At 45.0% G+C, this 21,895-nt stretch overlaps 2 protein-coding genes across 3 annotated transcripts in view; one reads left to right on the plus strand and one right to left on the minus strand.

Annotated features, from left to right (window-relative positions):
* LOC115121057 (calcium-independent phospholipase A2-gamma-like) overlaps positions 1-16,383 on the minus strand; it is a 54,855-nt gene extending 38,472 nt beyond the window's left edge. For both annotated transcript variants that reach the window (XM_065021335.1, XM_065021336.1), the window contains exons 1-5: positions 16,311-16,383; positions 13,779-15,065; positions 12,882-13,031; positions 12,466-12,712; positions 11,545-11,716 (exon numbers count right to left, since the gene is read on the minus strand). In XM_065021335.1, the coding sequence (XP_064877407.1) occupies positions 11,545-11,716; positions 12,466-12,712; positions 12,882-13,031; positions 13,779-14,795 (1,586 nt within the window). In that variant the 5' untranslated portion in view covers positions 14,796-15,065; positions 16,311-16,383. The remainder of the gene's footprint in view (positions 1-11,544; positions 11,717-12,465; positions 12,713-12,881; positions 13,032-13,778; positions 15,066-16,310) is intronic.
* On the plus strand, positions 15,156-17,513 carry akap14 (A-kinase anchoring protein 14). Its single transcript, XM_065021338.1, has one exon. It carries the CDS (start codon positions 15,375-15,377, stop codon positions 15,891-15,893), a length of 519 nt encoding a protein of 172 aa, XP_064877410.1. The 5' UTR covers positions 15,156-15,374; the 3' UTR covers positions 15,894-17,513.
* The last annotated feature ends 4,382 nt before the right edge of the window (positions 17,514-21,895 follow it).

Genomic DNA, 21,895 nt, shown 5'->3' on the forward strand with positions numbered 1-21,895 from the left:
GGAGCAGTAGGGTTCTGACATGACAGTATACTAGACGGAGCAGCAGGGTACTGACATGACAGTATACTAGACGGAGCAGCAGGGTACTGACATGACAGTATCCTAGTCGGAGCAGCAGGGTACTGACATGACAGTATCCTAGACGGAGCAGCAGGGTACTGACATGACAGTATCCTAGACGGAGCAGTAGGGTACTGACATGACAGTATCCTAGACGGAGCAGCAGGGTACTGACATGACAGTAAACTAGACGGATGATAGAGGAAAATATGGTTGAAATGACTAATTATGTATACATTCCAATCAGAAACTGACTAGTCCAAATGCTATAATGTACGGTACATGTGAGTTATCCCTCTTGCTCCCTTTCCCAATTGTATAAAAATCAAATCAAATTTTATTTGTCACATACACATGGTTAGCAGATGTTAATGCGAGTGTAGCGAAATGCTTGTGCTTCTAGTTCCGACAATGCAGTGATAACCAACAAGTAATCTAACTAACAATTCCAAAACTACTGTCTTATACACAGTGTAAGGGGATAAGGAATATGTACATAAGGATATATGAATGAGTGATGGTACAGAGCAGCATACAGTAGATGGTATCGAGTACAGTATATACATATGAGATGAGTATGTAGACAAAGTAAACAAAGTGGCATAGTTAAAGTGGCTAGTGACATAAGAATGCAGTCGATGATCTAGAGTACAGTATATACATATGCATATGAGATGAATAATGTAGGGTAAGTAACATTATATAAGGTAGCATTGTTTAAAGTGGCTAGTGATATATTTACATCATTTCCCATTATTAAAGTGGCTGGAGTTGGGTCAGTGTCAATGACAGTGTGTTGGCAGCAGCCACTCAATGTTAGTGGTGGCTGTTTAACAGTCTGATGGCCTTGAGATAGAAGCTGTTTTTCAGTCTCTCGGTCCCAGCTTTGATGCACCTGTACTGACCTCGCCTTCTGGATGATAGCGGGGTGAACAGGCAGTGGTTCGGGTGGTTGATGTCCTTGATGATCTTTATGGCCTTCCTGTAACATCGGGTGGTGTAGGTGTCCTGGATGGCAGGTAGTTTGCCCCGGTGATGCAGGCAGACCTCACTACCCTCTGGAGAGCCTTACGGTTGAGGGCGGAGCAGTTGCCGTACCAGGCGGTGATACAGCCCGCCAGGATGCTCTCGATTGTGCATCTGTAGAAGTTTGTGAGTGCTTTTGGTGACAAGCCGAATTTCTTCAGCCTCCTGAGGTTGAAGAGGCGCTGCTGCGCCTTCTTCACGACGCTGTCAGTGTGAGTGGACCAATTCAGTTTGTCTGTGATGTGTATGCCGAGGAACTTAAAACTTGCTACCCTCTCCACTACTGATCCATCGATGTGGATAGGGAGGTGTTCCCTCTGCTGTTTCCTGAAGTCCACAATCATCTCCTTAGTTTTGTTGACGTTGAGTGTGAGGTTATTTTCCTGACACCACATCCGAGGGCCCTCACCTCCTCCCTGTAGGCCGTCTCGTCGTTGTTGGTAATCAAGCCTACCACTGTTGTGTCGTCCGCAAACTTGATGATTGAGTTGGAGGCGTGCATGGCCACGCAGTCGTGGGTGAACAGGGAGTACAGGAGAGGGCTCAGAACGCACCCTTGTGGGGCCCCGTGTTGAGGATCAGCGGGGAGGAGATGTTGTTGCCTACCCTCACCACCTGGGGCGGCCCGTCAGGAAGTCCAGAACCCAGTTGCACAGGGCGGGGTCGAGACCCAGGGTCTCGAGCTTGATGACGAGCTTGGAGGGTACTATGGTGTTGAATGCCGAGCTGTAGTCGATGAACAGCATTCTCACATAGGTATTCCTCTTGTCCAGGTGGGTTAGGGCAGTGTGCAGTGTGGTTGAGATTGCATCGTCTGTGGACCTATTTGGGCGGTAAGCAAATTGGAGTGGGTCTAGGGTGTCAGGTAGGGTGGAGGTGATATGGTCCTTGACTAGTCTCTCAAAGCACTTCATGATGACGGAAGTGAGTGCTACGGGGCGGTAGTCGTTTAGCTCAGTTACCTTAGCTTTCTTGGGAACAGGAACAATGGTGGCCCTCTTGAAGCATGTGGGAACAGCAGACTGGTATAGGGATTGATTGAATATGTCCGTAAACACACCGGCCAGCTGGTCTGCGCATGCTCTGAGGGCGCGGCTGGGGATGCCGTCTGGGCCTGCAGCCTTGCGAGGGTTAACACGTTTAAATGTCTTACTCACCTCGGCTGCAGTGAAGGAGAGACCGCATGTTTTCGTTGCAGGCCGTGTCAGTGGCAATGTATTGTATATAATGTAGTCAGGAGTTAGTAACAATAATAGGTCTGTTCCTTAGTTCATTCAGTTGTACAAATCTCCAGGTGGTGGGACCGGGCCATCTCCAAATGGTCGGGAATGTTGATTTATGCTGACTGGCCTTGACTTCGTGCTGATAACGCGGAGGCTTGAAAGTTAGAGGGGCCCTCTGTTTGTGAAACGGAACGTTTGGAAAACGCTGACGTCATTTTCAGTTTATAACCTGTGGAAATGTGTGTAAGCATTCAGTACTCTCTGGAATTAAACGCTCTTTACCTGGCTTTTAAGACTGGTCTCGATCTACTTCATGCATAATTAATGAACTTACACCTCATTAATGAATAGAAACGAGTGTGAAATTGGTTTTGGCAATTAAAGCATAGAGTAATTTAGAATTTCTCTATCAATTTGGTCCTTCGAGCCGGATCTAAAATATCCCTCTCTGTGCCTGTAGGTAGTACGCTGGAAAATCGTGCACGGACGAGTTTTGACTCGTTTTACTAAAGACCTGACCTTTGAATTGAGGTAAAAATTGAAACAGGCCTGCGTATTATCACAGAGGACAGAGAGGGTGACTAGATTCAAACGAACAATGTTTTCCCAGCCGGCAGCAGGTAAAGTAGCCTTTATTCTCGATTCTGGGGGGATTTGAGCTCTTTAATTGATGTTCTGAAATTTTCAGAAATCATCAATAATGGGGGCCTTGCTATTCCCACAGGGTATGTATGACCATCATACACTGGGTTTTGTATAACCGATATACACTGAAGCAGGTTCGAAAATAGCCTGTGGTAATGTGCACTACCGAAAATAAACTAAAACTTAGTCATGAGTGGCACACCAGCCTGAGATTAAGAAGGGATATTAAATAGGTACTAGGAGATAGGACGGTGAGTTTGTACAAATACTGGGCGTAGAGAGACGGCAAGCGCAAGATAACTGGATTGGTCATGTGAATAGTGGCAGTATTGATCACCGTCCCGATTCAACTAATACTACGGAAAATATCCAAATGAGGAGGAGAGGGAAACTTAAATCTAAAGAAATTAGATAAAAGCCATTCTTTAGACATGACAGTTCCAGGCGAGAGGGAAGTTTAACAAATAGTGGCGTGAGATAACGATTATTAGCGTTCTTTAAAAGCCCTCTGACACAACCGGAAAATACTAGGGCTTTACAAACCCTGGGCTTATGGTTGTAAGGTTAGACCTAATGTTTGTTTCAAAAGTCAAAGCTATTGGTAAGATTTCCATAAAAGAGCTAAACTTAAATCATGAGAAACGCACCCGACCGAGATGGAAAATACATACTGATTATTTTTAAAGGAACAGTAATGTATGGTATACGGGTGAGACTTAATGTCAGACTTTAGTAGATGAGGATTCCAATAAAAGAGATATGGGCGTTTAAATTTGGGTTATTTTCTGTTGTCTAGATGTCGGAGTAACAACTTCAGATAACTGTAAAAATGGGTATATTTGCGGAGAGTCTCGGTCAAATTCAGAGCGCTGGTAGTATAGTGGCGAGAGCAACAGTCTCGCCAACGGGAATCCACGGTTCGGTTCCCGGCCGAGGGTTTAACTAAAATTGATTTTAGATCGTAATCGACCTACTTGCATGTTTTGCCTGAAAAATACGGTCGCCAGTGTTTGCAAAAGATATAACTGAACGGATATTATGTGTTCCAGATAGAACTGATAAAAGAAGTCATTAAAAATAACGACAAATCAATTTCGATGTAAAACGCTATTTCGCCCAAAATGATCTGGTGGAATAATGTATTGAGATAGGAGTCGTAATTAAATAGATGTATCATAGAAGAGAGAGAGTTACCTAAAGTTAAATGGGGGGAACTCAATCTGAATAGGGAATATATATTTTACCAAGGCAGGCAGATTTGTGGCTATGGCCAGCAACGGAATTGCTAGACACTCAATGGGGCTATATAGTGCAACGCTTTGGACTATAAATTAGGTAAGAATAGTTGAATCGTAAGAAGTTGTGATTGTTTTTCTGATTATTGATTTTTGGTTAAGGTAACACCAGTGAATTTGAACAAAAAGTAACGTATTCTAAAAATGATCTGATTTCCATTCTCGTTGCGGGGAACAAATGAAAAGCCTTATCTTAAAGGGACAGTGCACGGTAATCACAGTGGTTTGAGTGCATGACAGTGGAAAAAATATTGTGGGACGACAATTCGAAGAGAGAAAAATAAGTTACATGATACATCAAGAGATTTAAAACGAACGACGTGAAGGGATCATAAGAATTATTGGGTGTCGTTGTAGGAGTAAATGTTTGGGTTAAGGGGATTTCCCTGTTCCCAGAGACAAGGCATTTTTAAAGGCGAGCACTCACTAATGCTGGTCTGAGTTGTAATTAGACAACTGAATAACGTATTGGGAATAGAGTTGTAATTAAAATAAGTCAATAAGTCAAAGACGAGACAGGTATTGAGAGCAAAATGGATTCTAAATGATAACAAAAAGACCATTATGATTTATGCCCATCGAAAAGCTTTTATAAAATTGGCGAATTTAGAGATGTTGGTTGGGGTGGTAAATTATAATTCAGGATTAGAACAGATGTGATAAATTAGGTTTGGTTAATCGAACAAGAATTATTTACAATCCATTTGAAGTGGCTACGAATTGGCAGGTTGAGCGCTTGATGATGACATCACTAGCGCGACACTTTTGTCACCAGAGACTGGGAATAACGGAGCAAACTGTATGGCTATTAGTGTGTGTATCGAGGCTTCGAGTAACCTTTCAGAAGTTGAGATAAAAGTGTTTTGTTTATTTGTTTATTGGTTATAGTCAATTTTAGGGTTTGATTTAACTTAGTTGAACAGTGTGTTCTGGCGGGTTTAGGTAGAACTCTTTGTTCCGGAACGGATGAAAGTTAACCAAAATAAGTAAATTAAAGGAGCCATGAGAGAAATGTGAATGCATATTTATTAAATATCGGGGATTAAATTACGGATTCCTTACACTGCGAAATGTACGACATTTGCGGCAGAGAGAAAAAGTAATGCATTGGATAATAATGTTATCGGGTTAATTGTATCTAAAGGTAGCATGGTCATTTAAGTAAACATATCCGTAGACGATGTTTAAAACTTATGATTAATGATTTGAGTCAAAGGGGAATTATCATTAGGTTTTAGTTATAGTTCACTAATTGAGTTTCTGATTCGAGGTAGCATTAGTGAATGATAGTTAGGGATGTGGTGTCACTTTTAGAGGCCTCCTGGGATTATAATTTTGAGGGAGAGTGCAGCTTTAAACGACCAAATTGAAAAAGGTCTGCAAATTATATATATATAAAACAACTGTTAGAACGATTTGTTTTAGTGCAAGGAGATTTTAAAGAGGCACGCTCACATATGGAACCTTATGAGATGTTTTTTTATGGGTTTGAATCATACAGGTGACTATTTCTATTGTAAGGATAAAGGGATCTTTATGTCTAATATGGTATGGCCTTTTGACCTTATCATGACTGGCTTCTGGGGTCTGATCAGCTTCAAGGGAGAGTCATTTGTATAATGAATGGAGTCATATTGAGTTACTAGTTTTAAGGTAAATTCATTAGAAATGAAGCAGTTTTGGTTGAGGGTTTAGAATTACTGTTTGAACCGCAAATGAGAAAGTGGTTCAGGATTCTGTCTTATAACATTAGCTGTGAAGTTTTTTTTTTGGATGGGCTATTAGGGAATTGGTATTGTAACAGAGAGAAAGTCATATTCATCATTGAGAATAAATAGGGGAAGATAACATATTTTGAGCCAACAGGGCAGGGAAGAAATTGAGGTATTTTTATTTGATTTTAACACCCGTGTACAGGAGTGTCAAAAGACGGGGGACATTACCTGTGTAATGGGGGAGGGTGTCCGTATGGGGATTACATGATAACCAACTTGGGACAGTTCTGGGACTGGAGAAGAGGATATCCTTATGGCATAGGGAATCCCACAAAGGTGGATAGGTTTTCCATGAGATGGGGGAAACCTGGGAGTACTGTTGAACTTTGTAAAGGTGATGAAATCCTACTAACCATCAAAACTATTAAGCTCTCTGATGCAGGCACTTACACCCCCGGACTACAAAGGACCGGGACAGACACGGTGGGTGTGTTTTCTATTAAGGTACTGCCAAAAACACAGGTCTCAGACGAGCCAGGGGGCCAGACACACTCCTCTATCACCCCTGGACCGAACCTGCCACCACTGTGCTAAAAATCCCATTCAGGTAATTAATGTTAGACTATTCAGCTATTGATCAATTAGACACGGAGACTGGTTTTGATGGTAGGGACAATTTGTGGCTGTCTTATACAGAATAGACTTGCTTAGAATATGCTTCTTGCTAGTCAGGGGGGAGTCTGCAAGATGTTCGGTGAACAATGTTGTACGTATATCCCTAATAACACCAGTCCAGATGGTAGTATATCTAAGGGCCTTAAATGGGCTCGATGCACTACCTGCTGAGATGAGGACCATGGCGGGGGTAGAGGAGTCTGACGGTCCACCTGGTTGGGAGACTGGTTTGGTAAGTATACTGGTATGGTGGTTACTGGATTTCTGACCCTAATTCTTGTATTATTTGTTATTGATGTGATGCGCTGCTTGCATCATACCGTGTTTTAAGAAGTCTGTTACAGATGTGGTGAAGGCTTCAGGCATGATGCCTTTGCTTGATGCTCCAGTTGGAGAGGCTGAGGTGAAGCATGCTTTGAGGGGAGGATAAGACTGACTGAGGATGACCCATGTATGTTTGTTCTCCCTGTCGAGAAGGGTGGCATGGTGCCCACCTGGTGCTGGATAAGAATAGCTGAGAGGACCAGATGGGTTATAAGAATGCTTTGTTCTGCTTTACTCTGTTTTACAGGACCAAAGTTTTATTCCACACTTTGCAACACATTAAATCCATGTTATTGTCAGATAGAATACTGAGGGTCCCCAAGGAGAGGGCTTGTTAGTGTAGGAAGGATTTTTAATATGGTTAGCATTTATTAGATTATAAGTTTTTAAATAGTATTATATTTAACAGGAATATAGGACATCTATGAGGAGTTAGGATTATTGTTAGGATTAAGATAGATTGATTAAGGAATTTGGAGAAAAGCCGCTCATAGATATGTTTTTTTTTCTAAAAGAGGGTCCATGGGTTTGGATGGAGCCAAATAGTAAGGGACATGTAGTTCAAATTTGGAAAACATGAGAAACATACAGAGGAGCCCTCCCCCGCACTGCAGAGACCTTGAAGGTTGGAGAACAGAGAAGCTTTAGAAGGGGGGCCAGGACGAGCAAAGATAACATAGTGGGTAGATAAGTTACTGAGTGGAGACAAAAGTGAGAATTGGACATGTGGAAAATGAAAGGGACACTCCTAAATGGAATTTCAGACATAAGGATAATTCACTAAATCTTATCTAAGTCATTGTATAAGAATAAGGCAAGGTTGTTACCTGGGCAGAGCCAGGTAACAAAAGGGGGATGGGTAAATAGTGTTCTAGAATAGGATGTGACCTACGGGATAATTAACTAATAAAAAAAAAAATGGTTAATTGGTTTGACGAATAAGAAACTGTTTTATTAACCAAACCTGTATGGTCAAAAAGTTTTATGCCCAGCAGGAGAACTACAGAGGGAGGTGGCACACGAGATTCAACCAGGAGACTGGATCTGGATCCAATCACTAAAGAAAAAAAACTGGAAGCAGCCTCGGTGGGAGGGACCATTCCAAGTACTACTGGTGACTGCCTTCGCTGTGAGATTAGCCGAAAGAGCTACCTGGGTACATATCACACATTGTAAGAGGCTAAGTCACACTAGCACTGTCGGACGATCACAGGAGTAGGAGAGGAACCGTGACCCATATGGAACGGGGGTCAAACTCCTTCTGAAGATTCCCTATACCCGACCTTTCCCCAGCTGTGAGCGTTCATAGAAGTGAAGTGATGGCTTGGCCTCTGGCTGTTGATATGTTCTCGGGGAGAGGGTGGGGCTTCACGTGTGCACTGACCGTCCTGGGCTGTTTTATTGTGGGGGCCATATTCCTGGTTCACCATGGTCCCCCGGAAAGTGCCAAAGAGGATAATTTGACTCATGTGCTAGATGAGGGAAATGGGATGTTACCTAAGATTCTCAGAAGGTCACTGAAACAAAATAGTAAGGAAGTGAGGGTGGAATTGGGCAAGGATCTCTCAGTAGAATTTTGTGTAGATCAATTGGGGTCATTCACCCCTTGGCAGTCTAGAACCATGGGACTCTATGGGAAGTATTTGTGTAAATCACCATATTGATCGTGGACAGGTCATAGCTCACACTGAAAGGGATGGCTACGTAAACCCATACACTCAATTTGGGATCAGGTGGAGGATAGTAAGGGTTGGCGTTTTGGACTGTGTTCCCGAGCAAAGGAAGTATTGTATAAAGGTGCGAATTAACATTAAGGCGGTCAATACTCAGGACCTAGGGTTATGGTATGTGGGCTTCAACCAGTTAAGTTATAGAGGTGGAGACTGGGTTTGAGGAGTCCAACTTATGGTTGGAATGGATTCAATATACGGCCAGATCAGTGGCTAAAGAAGAATGTTATGCCTGTGTGAACACTAAACCCCAGTTAACAACTATCCCTTTTCCACTGAACGGAATTAATTCCCCTAAGGGAATGGCATGTATGGTAAAGCTGTTCATGAAAGCAGGAATGCCAAATAATGACAGTTGTATTGATTTGCACTATTTATATCCCCAGGAACCAAGTTGGTACAGAGAATATGACCACTGACGAGACCATGTCTGAATTGACAGGCTGGTTGAACTCTGGGGACTTCAATAAAATAAAATGGGCCAGTGTCGACATCTAGTGGTTGTGCGGGGGAATGAGTTTGTGCGGTATTGCCGACTGATTGGACTGGACTATGTGCTTTAGTACATTTAGGAATGCCTTTTACACTCATACAACACCAAGACATGAAGTTAGCCAAAACGAGAGAGAAGAGATGCTCCATCTAGGTCTTTTGGCGAAAGTGTATATATTGATAACATTGGGGTTCCACGAGGTGTGCCGGATGAGTTCAAGGCAAGAAATCAGATACTGGCAGGATTAGAGTGGTCTACTCTCAATAAGAATGTTGACTGGATTAATTATAGTTACCAGAAGGGTTATTAAAGGGTTTGTAGAACAGACTGAAGCAATCAGCTGGAAGACCTGACAGAATAGAATTGCATTAGATAAAAGGAGGAAGTGGGCGTGGTAATCAGGACCGTGTCTTACATCCCAGGTAGCACAGCTCCGGACGAATCAGTGCCCGAAGCCTCAGCTGGTTTGACCACCCTGGCTCACGGGTTGGCAGAAACTCTGGGGTGGATCCTTCCCTGACTAATTGGTTTGATAGTACATTTGGAAAATGGAAAAGTGTTGTAATCACGGTGTTTTGGGCTGTATCTACCTGTATGACTGTTTTAATTTTATGCGGCTGTTGTCTAATTCCCTGTGTGCGAGGCCTTGTTTCCAGGACTCTGGAAAGATCAATGACACTACAGATGGTGCGTTATGGGCCGATTCCAGGTTCTGACCCATGGAGGACTGAAGGCATGTCTACAGAGGAAGTGGACGAATCCGGATCTGTCATTTGTGGGGAATTTATGTTTGATGAGAATAGTGTTGAGATGAAGGGGAATTAGATTGTAATTTGTTTCAATGATTAAACTGTTTTTTAATAAAGATTGTAAAAAGAAAAAAAAAATCCTGAAAGAGGAGTTATGATTCTGATGTAGGTTTAAAAACAGTTGGAGTTAAGGTTAGATTTGATTAATGATGGGTGAAAAGTCGGGTAAACATTTATAATAATATTTTTATTTTGTAGATTTGAATGTATAATATTTGATCAAAGGGAGTATTGATAGAGGAAAATATGGTTGAAATGACTATTTATGTATACATTCCAATCAGAAACTGACTAGTCCAAATGCTATAATGTACGGTACATGTGAGTTATCCCTCTTGCTCCCTTTCCCAATTGTATATAATGTAGTCAGGAGTTAGTAACAATAATAGGTCTGTTCCTTAGTTCATTCAGTTGTACAAATCTCCAGGTGGTGGGACCGGGCCATCTCCAAATGGTCGGGAATGTTGATTTATGCTGACTGGCCTTGACTTCGTGCTGATAACGCGGAGGCTTGAAAGTTAGAGGGGCCCTCTGTTTGTGAAACGGAACGTTTGGAAAACGCTGACGTCATTTTCAGTTTATAACCTGTGGAAATGTGTGTAAGCATTCAGTACTCTCTGGAATTAAACGCTCTTTACCTGGCTTTTAAGACTGGTCTCGATCTACTTCATGCATAATTAATGAACTTACACCTCATTAATGAATAGAAACAAGTGTGAAATTGGTTTTGGCAATTAAAGCATAGAGTAATTTAGAATTTCTCTATCAACGGAGCAGCAGGGTACTGACATTACAGTATACTAGACGGAGCAGCAGGGTACTGACATGACAGTATACTAGACGGAGCAGCAGGGTACTGACATGACAGTATCCTAGACGGAGCAGCAGGGTACTGACATGACAGTATCCTAGACGGAGCAGCAGGGTACTGACATGACAGTATACTAGACGGAGCAGCAGGGTACTGACATGACAGTATACTAGACGGAGCAGCAGGGTTCTGACATGACAGTATCCTAGTCGGAGCAGCAGGGTACTGACATGACAGTATCCTAGACGGAGCAGCAGGGTACTGACATGACAGTATCCTAGACGGAGCAGCAGGGTACTGACATGACAGTATACTAGTCGGAGCAGCAGGGTACTGACATGACAGTATCCTAGACGGAGCAGCAGGGTACTGACATGACAGTATCCTAGACGGAGCAGCAGGGTACTGACATGACAGTATCCTAGACGGAGCAGCAGGGTACTGACATGACAGTATACTAGACATGCAGCAGGGTACTGACATTACAGTATCCTAGACGGAGCAGCAGGGTACTGACATGACAGTATCCTAGACGGAGCAGCAGGGTACTGACATGACAGTATCCTAGACGGAGCAGCAGGGTACTGACATGACAGTATCCTAGACGGAGCAGCAGGGTACTGACATGACAGTATCCTAGACGGAACAGCAGGGTACTGACATGACAGTATCCTAGACGGAGCAGCAGGGTACTGACATGACAGTATCCTAGACGGAGCAGCAGGGTACTGTACTCACTTGAGGATGTTCTCCCAGATCTGGCTGTCGTAGAAGGCGTGGCTCCAGCCCATCTTGACGGTTCCCACGATGACGTTCTGTTTGAACACATCAGAACCCAGCTTCCTGTAGAGTTCCTCACAATCATCCAGAGGAATCTGGAACACCCCCAACATGAAGGCCAGGATGGCACCTGCAGGATAGGGGTTCATCGTGTTAAGATGCCACGTGCCAAACAGGACTTTCAGATTTTAAACAAAGTATTATCCTCCCCAATGTCGTGATATCCAATTGGTAGTTACAGTCTTGTCCCATCGCTGCAACTCCCGTACAGAGGGAGAGGCGAAGGTTGAGAGCCATGCGTCCTCCGAAACACGACCCTCCCAAGCCATACTGCCTCTTGACACACAGCTCGCTTAACCCGGAAGCCAGCCGAACCAACGTGTCAGAGGAAACACGACCCCCCCAAGCCATACTGCCTCTTGACACACAGCTCGCTTAACCCGGAAGCCAGCCGAACCAACGTGTCAGAGGAAACACCATACAGCTGGCCACCGTGTCAGAGTACATGCGCCAGGCCCACCACAGGAGTCGCTAGGGTTTGCGCCAGGCCCAAACCCTCCCCTAACCCGGATGATGCTGGGACAATTGTGCGTCGCCTCATGGGTCTCCCGGTCGCAGCCGGTCTGTAATGACGTCTCAAGCGCTGCTCCACTCGGGAGGCCCTGACTTTTTGATGTTAAGACTGGACTGTATAGTGCCTTTCATTAAACACAAGTGACTGGGTTCTCAGACAAATGAAACCTAGTCTTGGCCTAAAATGAATGCTCAATGGGTTATGTTCTCAGGACTAGGCCTGATCTGTGTCTGGGAAACCAGCCCTAGTAGTGTGGAGCGATATCATGTTGTAGAAAATACAGGGAGCTTGGTGAAACAGCCTACCTGTGCTGACCCCACAGATGTAGTCAAACAGCTGGTAGATGGGTTTGCCCGTCAGTGTCTGCAGTTTGTCTAGGGTCTGCAGGGCTACCAGTCCCCTGGTCCCCCCTCCATCGATGGCCAGGATCCGTATACCCTGGCCCTTCACAGGGTCTGTGTATCCCACCAGGGCCAGGGCCTCTCTCACTGCAGCATGGAGCCGGGGGTCTCTGGTCTGCCTCAGACGCAACAGGCACGGGATCACCCTCTCCTGGGGGAGAAATTCACACACTTCTACATGTACCCATCTTAGTTGAATGCACTGATTGGAAGTTGGTCTATCAGAGCTTCTGCTACATGACTAAAATATGAATGTAAATATACCCACAGTATATCTACAAGGATTGAAGTTTACATTGTCTACAAAAACAGCCCCACACCTTGACGGCCACGCCGCGTGTCTCAGGGTACTCCAGAAGATGCAGGCTAAGCTCCTCCACACGGCTGGTGTGGATATTCATGTCTGTGGCTTTCTGGATGCCCTGCACCAAGGCTCTGGTCCTGTTGTCCATACTCACCCGGGCTATGATCTGGGATGGGAGGGCACAGAACATATCCAGGATCCTTTTTAAAAATGTATATCAAAATGAGATATAAGGTAATCATTGTGTGTAATGTTTTCCCTCTGTCCTAGATCATTGAACATGAACGTCAAACGGACAGGGTAAGACACTTCAAGCGGACAGGGTAAGACACTTCAAGCGGACAGGGTAAGACACTTCAAGCGGACAGGGTAAGACACTTCAAGCGGACAGGGTAAGACACTTCAAGCGGACAGGGTAAGACACTTCAAGCGGACAGGGTAAGACACTTCAAGCGGACAGGGTAAGACACTTCAAGCGGACAGGGTAAGACACTTCAAACGGACAGGGTAAGACACTTCAAACGGACAGGGTAAGACACTTCAAACGGACAGGGTAAGACACTTCAAACGGACAGGGTAAGACACTTCAAGCGGACAGGGTAAGACACGGACAGGGTTCAAGCGGACACGGACAGGGTAAGACACTTCAAGCGGACAGGGTAAGACACTTCAAACGGACAGGGTAAGACACTTCAAACGGACAGGGTAAGACACTTCAAACGGACAGGGTAAGACACTTCAAACGGACAGGGTAAGACACTTCAAGCGGACAGGGTAAGACACTTCAAGCGGACAGGGTAAGACACTTCAAGCGGACAGGGTAAGACACTTCAAACGGACAGGGTAAGACACTTCAAACGGACAGGGTATTAAAAGTTAATTTTAATTGATTTCTATGAATCAGTTTCAGTACCTTCTCTCTCTGGCTCAGCAGTAGTTTCTTGGCCCCCTCTTCAGCATTCTTCTTCTCCTCCTCAGTCTCCATCTTCTCTCCAGGCTTCCTCACAGCCGCCTCCGTGGTCTTCTCTTCAACTGCTGCTGTGATGCTCTTGGGGTCAGCTCTGAACTTACTAGGTACCAAGGGTGCTATGTAGCTGCCAAAGAATGCCTGAACATTGGGACGAGGGTCAGACAGATACTGCCCGAACCCCCCTTTTTTAGAGGGTGTTAGGGTGGGGGTATGGGTGACTGGGTCAGAGGAAGTACTGTCTGTGGCAGTGCTCTCTCGGGTGGGAACACCCGAGGTTGGGCTAACCTCCTCCAGGGGAGGAGTCGGTTGTGGGGTAGCTGCCTTGCCCTGGATAGCCTTGGTCTCAGCTGCCACAGGTACTGCAACGGGGATGTGGTCCCCGCTCTTAGTACTCTGATAGCGTAGACTGAGAGCAGGCTTGGAGGACATGGATGCTTGAGCATTGTCATTTAGATGGTGAGGCTTCTTGTCATCTCCTGTTGATAGACTAGTACAACTCCCAAAGTAGTCGTTGACGTGTTGAGACAAGGTGCTGTATGTCTCGTCCATGTTGGTGGACAGGGCCTCTGGTTGGAACAGCTGTAACGTCTGCTTGGCAATGGCTGACGAGGAGCTAGCGGTGGATCTAGCCACTGACGCAGCGAGGCTCTGTTTGGGCTTGACGTTGGCCATGAAGGGTTTCTCTAAAGCCTGAAGTGGCTTATTCTCCTTCCCTTCCTCTCCATTGTTCTGGTCCTGTCCTACTGTCTGATCCTGCTCTGGTGGCTTCATGTGTATTGCAGCAGCTGAAGGGTCACTAGCTGCCGGGGTTGGAGATGGAGTCAGAGGCTCCGCTTCGGCCTGTACCTTCTCTGCATGGGCGGCTGCGGCACTGGGCTTAAGGCGGGAGATCTTGGAGAGGAGGTCGCTGCCACTTACTGCTTTAGTAACAGTGTTGAGCGTGCTCTTGATCCGCGACATGCGTCAGCTCACACCAGAGACAGGAGAGTTAAAATGGTATGACTGGACTACAGCCTTGCTTGTGCCAGTGCTGATACGGGAATAGGCCTTGATGGGTCATCTCCTTCGCTTGTGTGGTCTGTGTTCAGTTAGGACAACCTCTGGAGACTGGGTCAGTCAGGACAACCTCTGGAGACTGGGTCAGTCAGGACCACCTCTGGAGACTGGGTCAGTCCTCTTGGCTTTGGTCCAGCATAGGTCGTCTAGGAATGAAGCTGCCTCCTAGAATATCTGAGAAAGAAAGCTGTCAGAGGACTTTGTGCAAAGTCTAGCTAAATAAACATATAATTTAGCCTAAAGTAAAACCACAATGGAGCCCCTCATTAGAATGAACAAAGGTATTTGTCCCACACAAAAAAATAGATAGGGTTTGAATGGCCAACCAGTGCTATCAAATACCCGGATGTTCCTTCTGTTCCATGGTAGCCATGGAAACCCTTCAAAACAACAACATTCGTTTTCCAGTGTAGAAAACGAATGATATCTACGGGTTTCCAAATACTTTATCAACGTAAGTTTTGATATACGAAGAGAAACACGATGGACGAGAGGCCTTCATCAAACCTAAGCTTGAGAGCATCTGAAATCGTGAAAAATGTACTGGAGAACGCACGCGGTGCCCTCGGCCACCAGCAAGCGGTGGAAGACTCCACCGAATACGAGTTTAGAAACATAGAATGGATAACTTCCAAGGACTTTACAATTGAACTGGGGAAAGTGCGAATCGAGGAGTACATCCACACATGGGAGGTGCACACCAGCTGGCTTTTTAGCCTAGTATTCCTCGAGGAGACGGATCATGAGTTTCACAAACAGTACCACTACCGGGCACAATGGAGCATCCCCACCCGACGCACCCCGATCCCCAAGGCGACTGCCAGTGTCTACTTTGTCATTGTGATTTCCAAGATCAAACCTCAGACTTTGCCCGTGGAGGTGTACTTTCTAGTGGAGTCGAACAGGCTGACACACAGGCCAGGGAAAACGAGGTTCAGGGAGAAGTGGTTGAAAGACGTCATCGAGAGCAAAACGTTGCTCCAGAATACTGTCGACTTTTAGCAATGTAAACATTGGAATGGACAACTAACGTTTCTGTGGCGAATATTCATCTCGTATGAGACACCTAACGTTACCTAGCGAGCACAATTCCAGGCCAAAGAGGAACACACGAGTCATTACATGGGCTTGTATCAATAAAGGGACCACTGCCTTCACTGTGAAGAGTTGGAAAAAAACATAACTGCATATCAGCGAAGCTGTGTTTTACAACAACTCGGTTGTTTTTTATTTGCTAACTAGCGATACAACACAGCAGCTAGTACCTAACGTTAGTTTATTTTACGCTGGGTTAGCTAACTGGCAAAGCAGCATCAGCTCGCTAATCATCATTGAGTTTACGACAGCCCATTTCAAAAGGTGTTATGTAGATTATGATAAAAACCTAGACAAATGTAACATTTCACCCAAGGAAATTACCTGAATAGTCAGCGTTTTATTGACAGATCTGCTCGCTAAGGAAAACAGGAAATGTGTAAATATACAATAGATCACGTTACGGTGCTCTGCTTCTCGATTGGCTGTTTCATAGGCACGTCAACCGCTAACCACCAACCACGAGAGGGCATGCATTGACTGCTCTGTAACACTAGAGGGCAGCATTTTATGTGAGATAATCCTCCCTGTGTGAATCATTAAGTTTCATTGTGGAACAGCTACAGTATTTAATTGAATTTAAATAGGAGAAAAATCATTCCGCATGACTCATTTGTATTACTTATGTTTGGCACAAATGTTTATTTCACCAATTAGAGTATGAACTAATGATTTGATCAAATCTAGATGGAGTGTGCATCCGATTGTAATCTCCAACATTCCAGCATCATGGAGAGCGACATATCCACATACAGCCCACTACCGAAAGTAGCTAATGGTTTATCTATAACATTATTATTTCTGTTGTTAACCCAATCACAAGAGGAGGATTGTTCAATTGATAAAATACAATATCAACATGTGATGCAAATGAAATATGGATGATTTAGAGATCATTCACTGATCATCCCATTGAGGATGTATCTATCTCTACTATGGATTGTTCCATGTCTCGTTCAACAACATGCAGTGTGAAAGGTCAGCCAGGTGTGCAAATGTCAAATGAGCTCAGTGGTTTTTGCCTGTCTCTTATACAACATGGTTGGGAGGAACATTGACTTCAACAAAGGTAATTGGACAAGGTCCATTCAGGTCTCATAATGGGGTGCCCACGAATTCTCACAAACCTCAATGTAAAACCACTGTCTGGATGGGTCCCAAATTGTGACGACCCTCCCACTCTGTCTGCCGTATTCTGTCTTTGTTCTTGTTTCCTTATTAGGATGCCGGTGGGCGGAGTTGAGAGGGTCGTCAGCTACATGGGAAACACCTGGCCAGGTGTCTCCCAGGATAAATAGACCTCTTCCACATTCATGGAGGAGACTCTCTCCATGCAGACACCTTTTGTAGATTGTGGTGTGGTTCTTGGTGGCCTTTTGTTTGTTTGCATTGGCACCTTTCATCACCCTGCATTATCACATTCATGCATGCAAAACACTCACTTACACTACTGATTACTGATTACACACACCATTGTATATTATACTTAGTTACTTATTTAATAAATATATATTTTGCTACTCCTTATCTCCACGTTGTCTCCCTTTGTTACGGGCTTTGAGCCGGTTCGTGACACAACTGGAACCTGTTCCTGTGCATGTTCCTGTGCCTGTTCCTGTGTCTGTGCCTGTGCCTGTGCCTGTTCCTGTGTCTGTTCCCGTGTCTGCGTCTGTTACTGTGCCTGTGCCTGCTCTAAAGGTCCATCGAGTTCTCAATGTGTTTATTGGATTTCCACCCTTATTACATGACACAACAGTAGCTACATCACCAGTAGTGGGCATAGAACAGTTGAATAAATGACTCTCTGGTACAGAGTGTAATAACATGGAGGAACACAGAAACAACCCACAGAGGCACAGTGCTGCTGGAGGAGCACAGAAACAACCCGCAGAGGCACAGTGCTGCTGGAGGAGCACAGAAACAACCCACAGAGGCACAGTGCTGCTGGAGGAGCACAGAAACAACCCGCAGAGGCACAGTGCTGCTGGAGGAGCACAGAAACAACCCACAGAGGCACAGTGCTGCTGGAGGAGCACAGAAACAACCCGCAGAGGCACAGTGCTGCTGGAGGAGCACAGAAACAACCCGCAGAGGCACAGTGCTGCTGGAGGAGCACAGAAACAACCCACAGAGGCACAGTGCTGCTGAAGGAGCACAGAAACAACCCACAGAGGCACAGTGCTGCTGGAGGAGCACAGAAACAACCCACAGAGGCACAGTGCTGCTGGAGGAGCACAGAAACAACCCACAGAGGCACAGTGCTGCTGGAGGAACACAGAAACAACCCACAGAGGCACAGTGCTGCTGGAGGATCACAGAAACAACCCACAGAGGCACAGTGCTGCTGGATATTCCTGTTGATCCTAGCTGCCAAAATTAAACAGAATTACATTTTTGTGTTTGTGTATATATGGATGCATGGATGTTTTATAGCAAAAACCCTCCCTCTTTGTTCCATTCAAACTGTAATAACAGTTTCAATAGAGGTAATTAAAAACATACAGCAGAAGCAAACCCATTATTATGTCATATGTCATTATTATGTCATATGTCATTATGTCATATGTCATTATTATGTCATATGTCATTATTATGTCATATGTCATTATGTCATATGTCATTATTATGTCATATGTCATTATTATGTCATATGTCATCATTGTTCTGTCATCTATAGAAGAAAAGCCTTCTCTGATTATACACTGTATCCAGATTCCTGGCACAGTGCTCTGAAGTGACTCAATAGTAAACGTTGAAATGTTGTTCCTTTCTATGAAGGGCAGCAGATAATTCCATATATTAGTGGCGCAATCCAATTCAAGTTCCCCTTCCCTCTTAAAAACGACAAGTCCCCATAGCAACCAGGTCTTGCACCGTGCTCCCTGGAGCCGTATAGGTAAGGTTGATGATAGGGGTAAACAAGACACAGAGAGATGGTCAGATGTTTGGAACCGATAGATGATTCACACAGAGACTGAGGATATAGAGAATCCCATGAGGTCATATAGAAGTCCATTACACTCATATGGCTTTATTGCATGATTCCAATTTCATTCTAAAGTCTATTGTACACAGTGAGCGATGCTCCACAACCTAAAGATGAATCACACTGAGTGGGGATATTGGGAATCCCAGGGGATCATAGAAGACAACAATTGCAGTTATTGCTATGTGGTGTTACAGCGCCACTTCAGAATCATTTCAGAGTGGCCAGTGTAGCTCAGATCTACTGTATACTGTAGTTAGATACAGCTTTACAGCGCCACTTCAGAATCATTTCAGAGTGGCCAGTGTAGCTCAGATCTACTGTATACTGTAGTTAGATACAGCTTTACAGCGCCACTTCAGAATCATTTCAGAGTGGCCAGTGTAGCTCAGATCTACTGTATACTGTAGTTAGATACAGCTTTACAGCGCCACTTCAGAATCATTTCAGAGTGGCCAGTGTAGCTCAGATCTACTGTATACTGTAGTTAGATACAGCTTTACAGCGCCACTTCAGAATCATTTCAGAGTGGCCAGTGTAGCTCAGATCTACTGTATACTGTAGTTAGATACAGCTTTACAGCACCACTTCAGAATCATTTCAGAGTGGCCAGTGTAGCTCAGATCTACTGTATACTGTAGTTAGATACAGCTTTACTGCACCACACCAGATTCATTTCAGAGTGTATTTCAGTGTAGCTCAGATCTACTGTATACTGTAGTTAGATACAGCTTTACTGCACCACTTCAGAATCATTTCAGAGTGGCCAGTGTAGCTCAGATCTACTGTATACTGTAGTTAGATACAGCTTTACAGCACCACTTCAGAATCATTTCAGAGTGGCCAGTGTAGCTCAGATCTACTGTATACTGTAGTTAGATACAGCTTTACAGCGCCACTTCAGAATCATTTCAGAGTGGCCAGTGTAGCTCAGATCTACTGTATACTGTAGTTAGATACAGCTTTACAGCACCACTTCAGAATCATTTCAGAGTGGCCAGTGTAGCTCAGATCTACTGTATACTGTAGTTAGATACAGCTTTACTGCACCACACCAGATTCATTTCAGAGTGTATTTCAGTGTAGCTCAGATCTACTGTATACTGTAGTTAGATACAGCTTTACTGTACCACTCCAGATTCATTTCAGAGTGTATTTCAGTGTAGCTCAGATCTACTGTACACTGTAGTTAGATACAGCTTTACTGTACCACTCCAGAATCATTTCAGAGTGTATTTCAGTGTAGCTCAGATCTACTGTATACTGTAGCTAGATACAGCTTTACTGTACCACTCCAGATTCATTTCAGAGTGTATTTCAGTGTAGCTCAGATCTACTGTATACTGTAGCTAGATACAGCTTCACTGCCCCACTCCAGATTCATTTCAGAGTGTATTTCAGTGTAGCTCAGATCTACTGTATACTGTAGTTAGATACAGCTTTACTGCCCCACTCCAGATTCATTTCAGAGTGTATTTCAGTGTAGCTCAGAGCCATTGGGGAACAACAAGGATATATATATATATATATTGGGCATAGAGGCCATGCTGTGTAAAAGTTGATGTGTGAAGACAGAAGATGCAGCAGTGGAAACATGATAAACACTGGATGAATCATCTAAAAGGGTCTATTTCTGACTTGCTTTATGACAGCGAGCTTTAGAGCATCACTAATATATGCACATTACGTCTGTATGTATGTTGCCCTGATCACATTGCTCCCTGTCACTGAGCATGATGGGTGGCATGATGGGCGGCATGACGGGTGGCATGATGGGTGGCATGATGGGTGGCATGATGGGCGGCATGACGGGTGGCATGACGGGTGGCATAAATGATCGGCTATGAAAAGCCAACTGACATTTACTCCTGAGGTGCTGACCTGTTGCACCCTCGACAACCATTGTGACTATTATTATTTGACCCTGCTGGTCATCTATGAACTTTTGAACATCTTGGTCATGTACTGTTATAATCTCTACCTGGCACAGCCAGAAGAGGACTGGCCACCCCTCAGAGCCTGGTTTTTCTCTAGGTTTCTTCCTAGGTTCCAACCTTTTTAGGGAGTTTTTCCTAGCCACCGTGCTTCTACATCTGCATTGCTTGCTGTTTGGGGTTTCAGGCTGGGTTTCTGGACAGCACTTTGTGACATCGGCTGATGGAAGAAGGGCTTTATAAATAAATACATTTGATTGATTGATGGATGGGTGGCATAGACAGGTGGCATAGATGGGTGGCATGGACAGTTGGCATAGACAGGTGGCATGGACGGTTGGCATGGACGGTTGGCATAGATGGGTGGCATAGATGGGTGGCATGGACAGGTGGCATGGACAGGTGGCATGGACAGGTGGCATAGATGGGTGGCATGGACAGGTGGCATGGACAGGTGGCATGGACGGTTGGCATAGACAGGTGGCATGGACGGTTTGCATAGACAGGTGGCATGGACGGTTGGCATGGACGGGTGGCATAGATGGGTGGCATGGACAGGTGGCATGGACAGGTGGCATGGACAGGTGGCATAGATGGGTGGCATGGACGGTTGGCATAGACAGGTGGCATGGACGGTTGGCATGGACGGGTGGCATAGACGGGTGGCATAGATGGGTGGCATGACCAGTGGCATGGATGATGGCATGACCAGTGGCATGACGGGTGGCATGGATGGGTGGCATGACCAGTGGCATGACGGGTGGCATGGATGGGTGGCATGGCAGGTGGCATGGATGGAATGGATGGGTGGCATGGCAGGTGGCATGGACAGGTGGCATGGACAGGTGGCATGGATGGGTGGCATGGACAGGTGGCATGGATGGGTGGCATGGCAGGTGGCATGGACAGGTGGCATGGATGGGTGGAATGGATGGAATGGATGGGTGGCATGGCATGTGGCATGGACAGGTGGCATGGATGGGTGGAGT

The sequence above is a fragment of the Oncorhynchus nerka genome, linkage group LG8 (genome assembly GCF_034236695.1).
Source record: "Oncorhynchus nerka isolate Pitt River linkage group LG8, Oner_Uvic_2.0, whole genome shotgun sequence".
In the NCBI taxonomy this organism is placed as follows: domain Eukaryota; kingdom Metazoa; phylum Chordata; class Actinopteri; order Salmoniformes; family Salmonidae; genus Oncorhynchus; species Oncorhynchus nerka.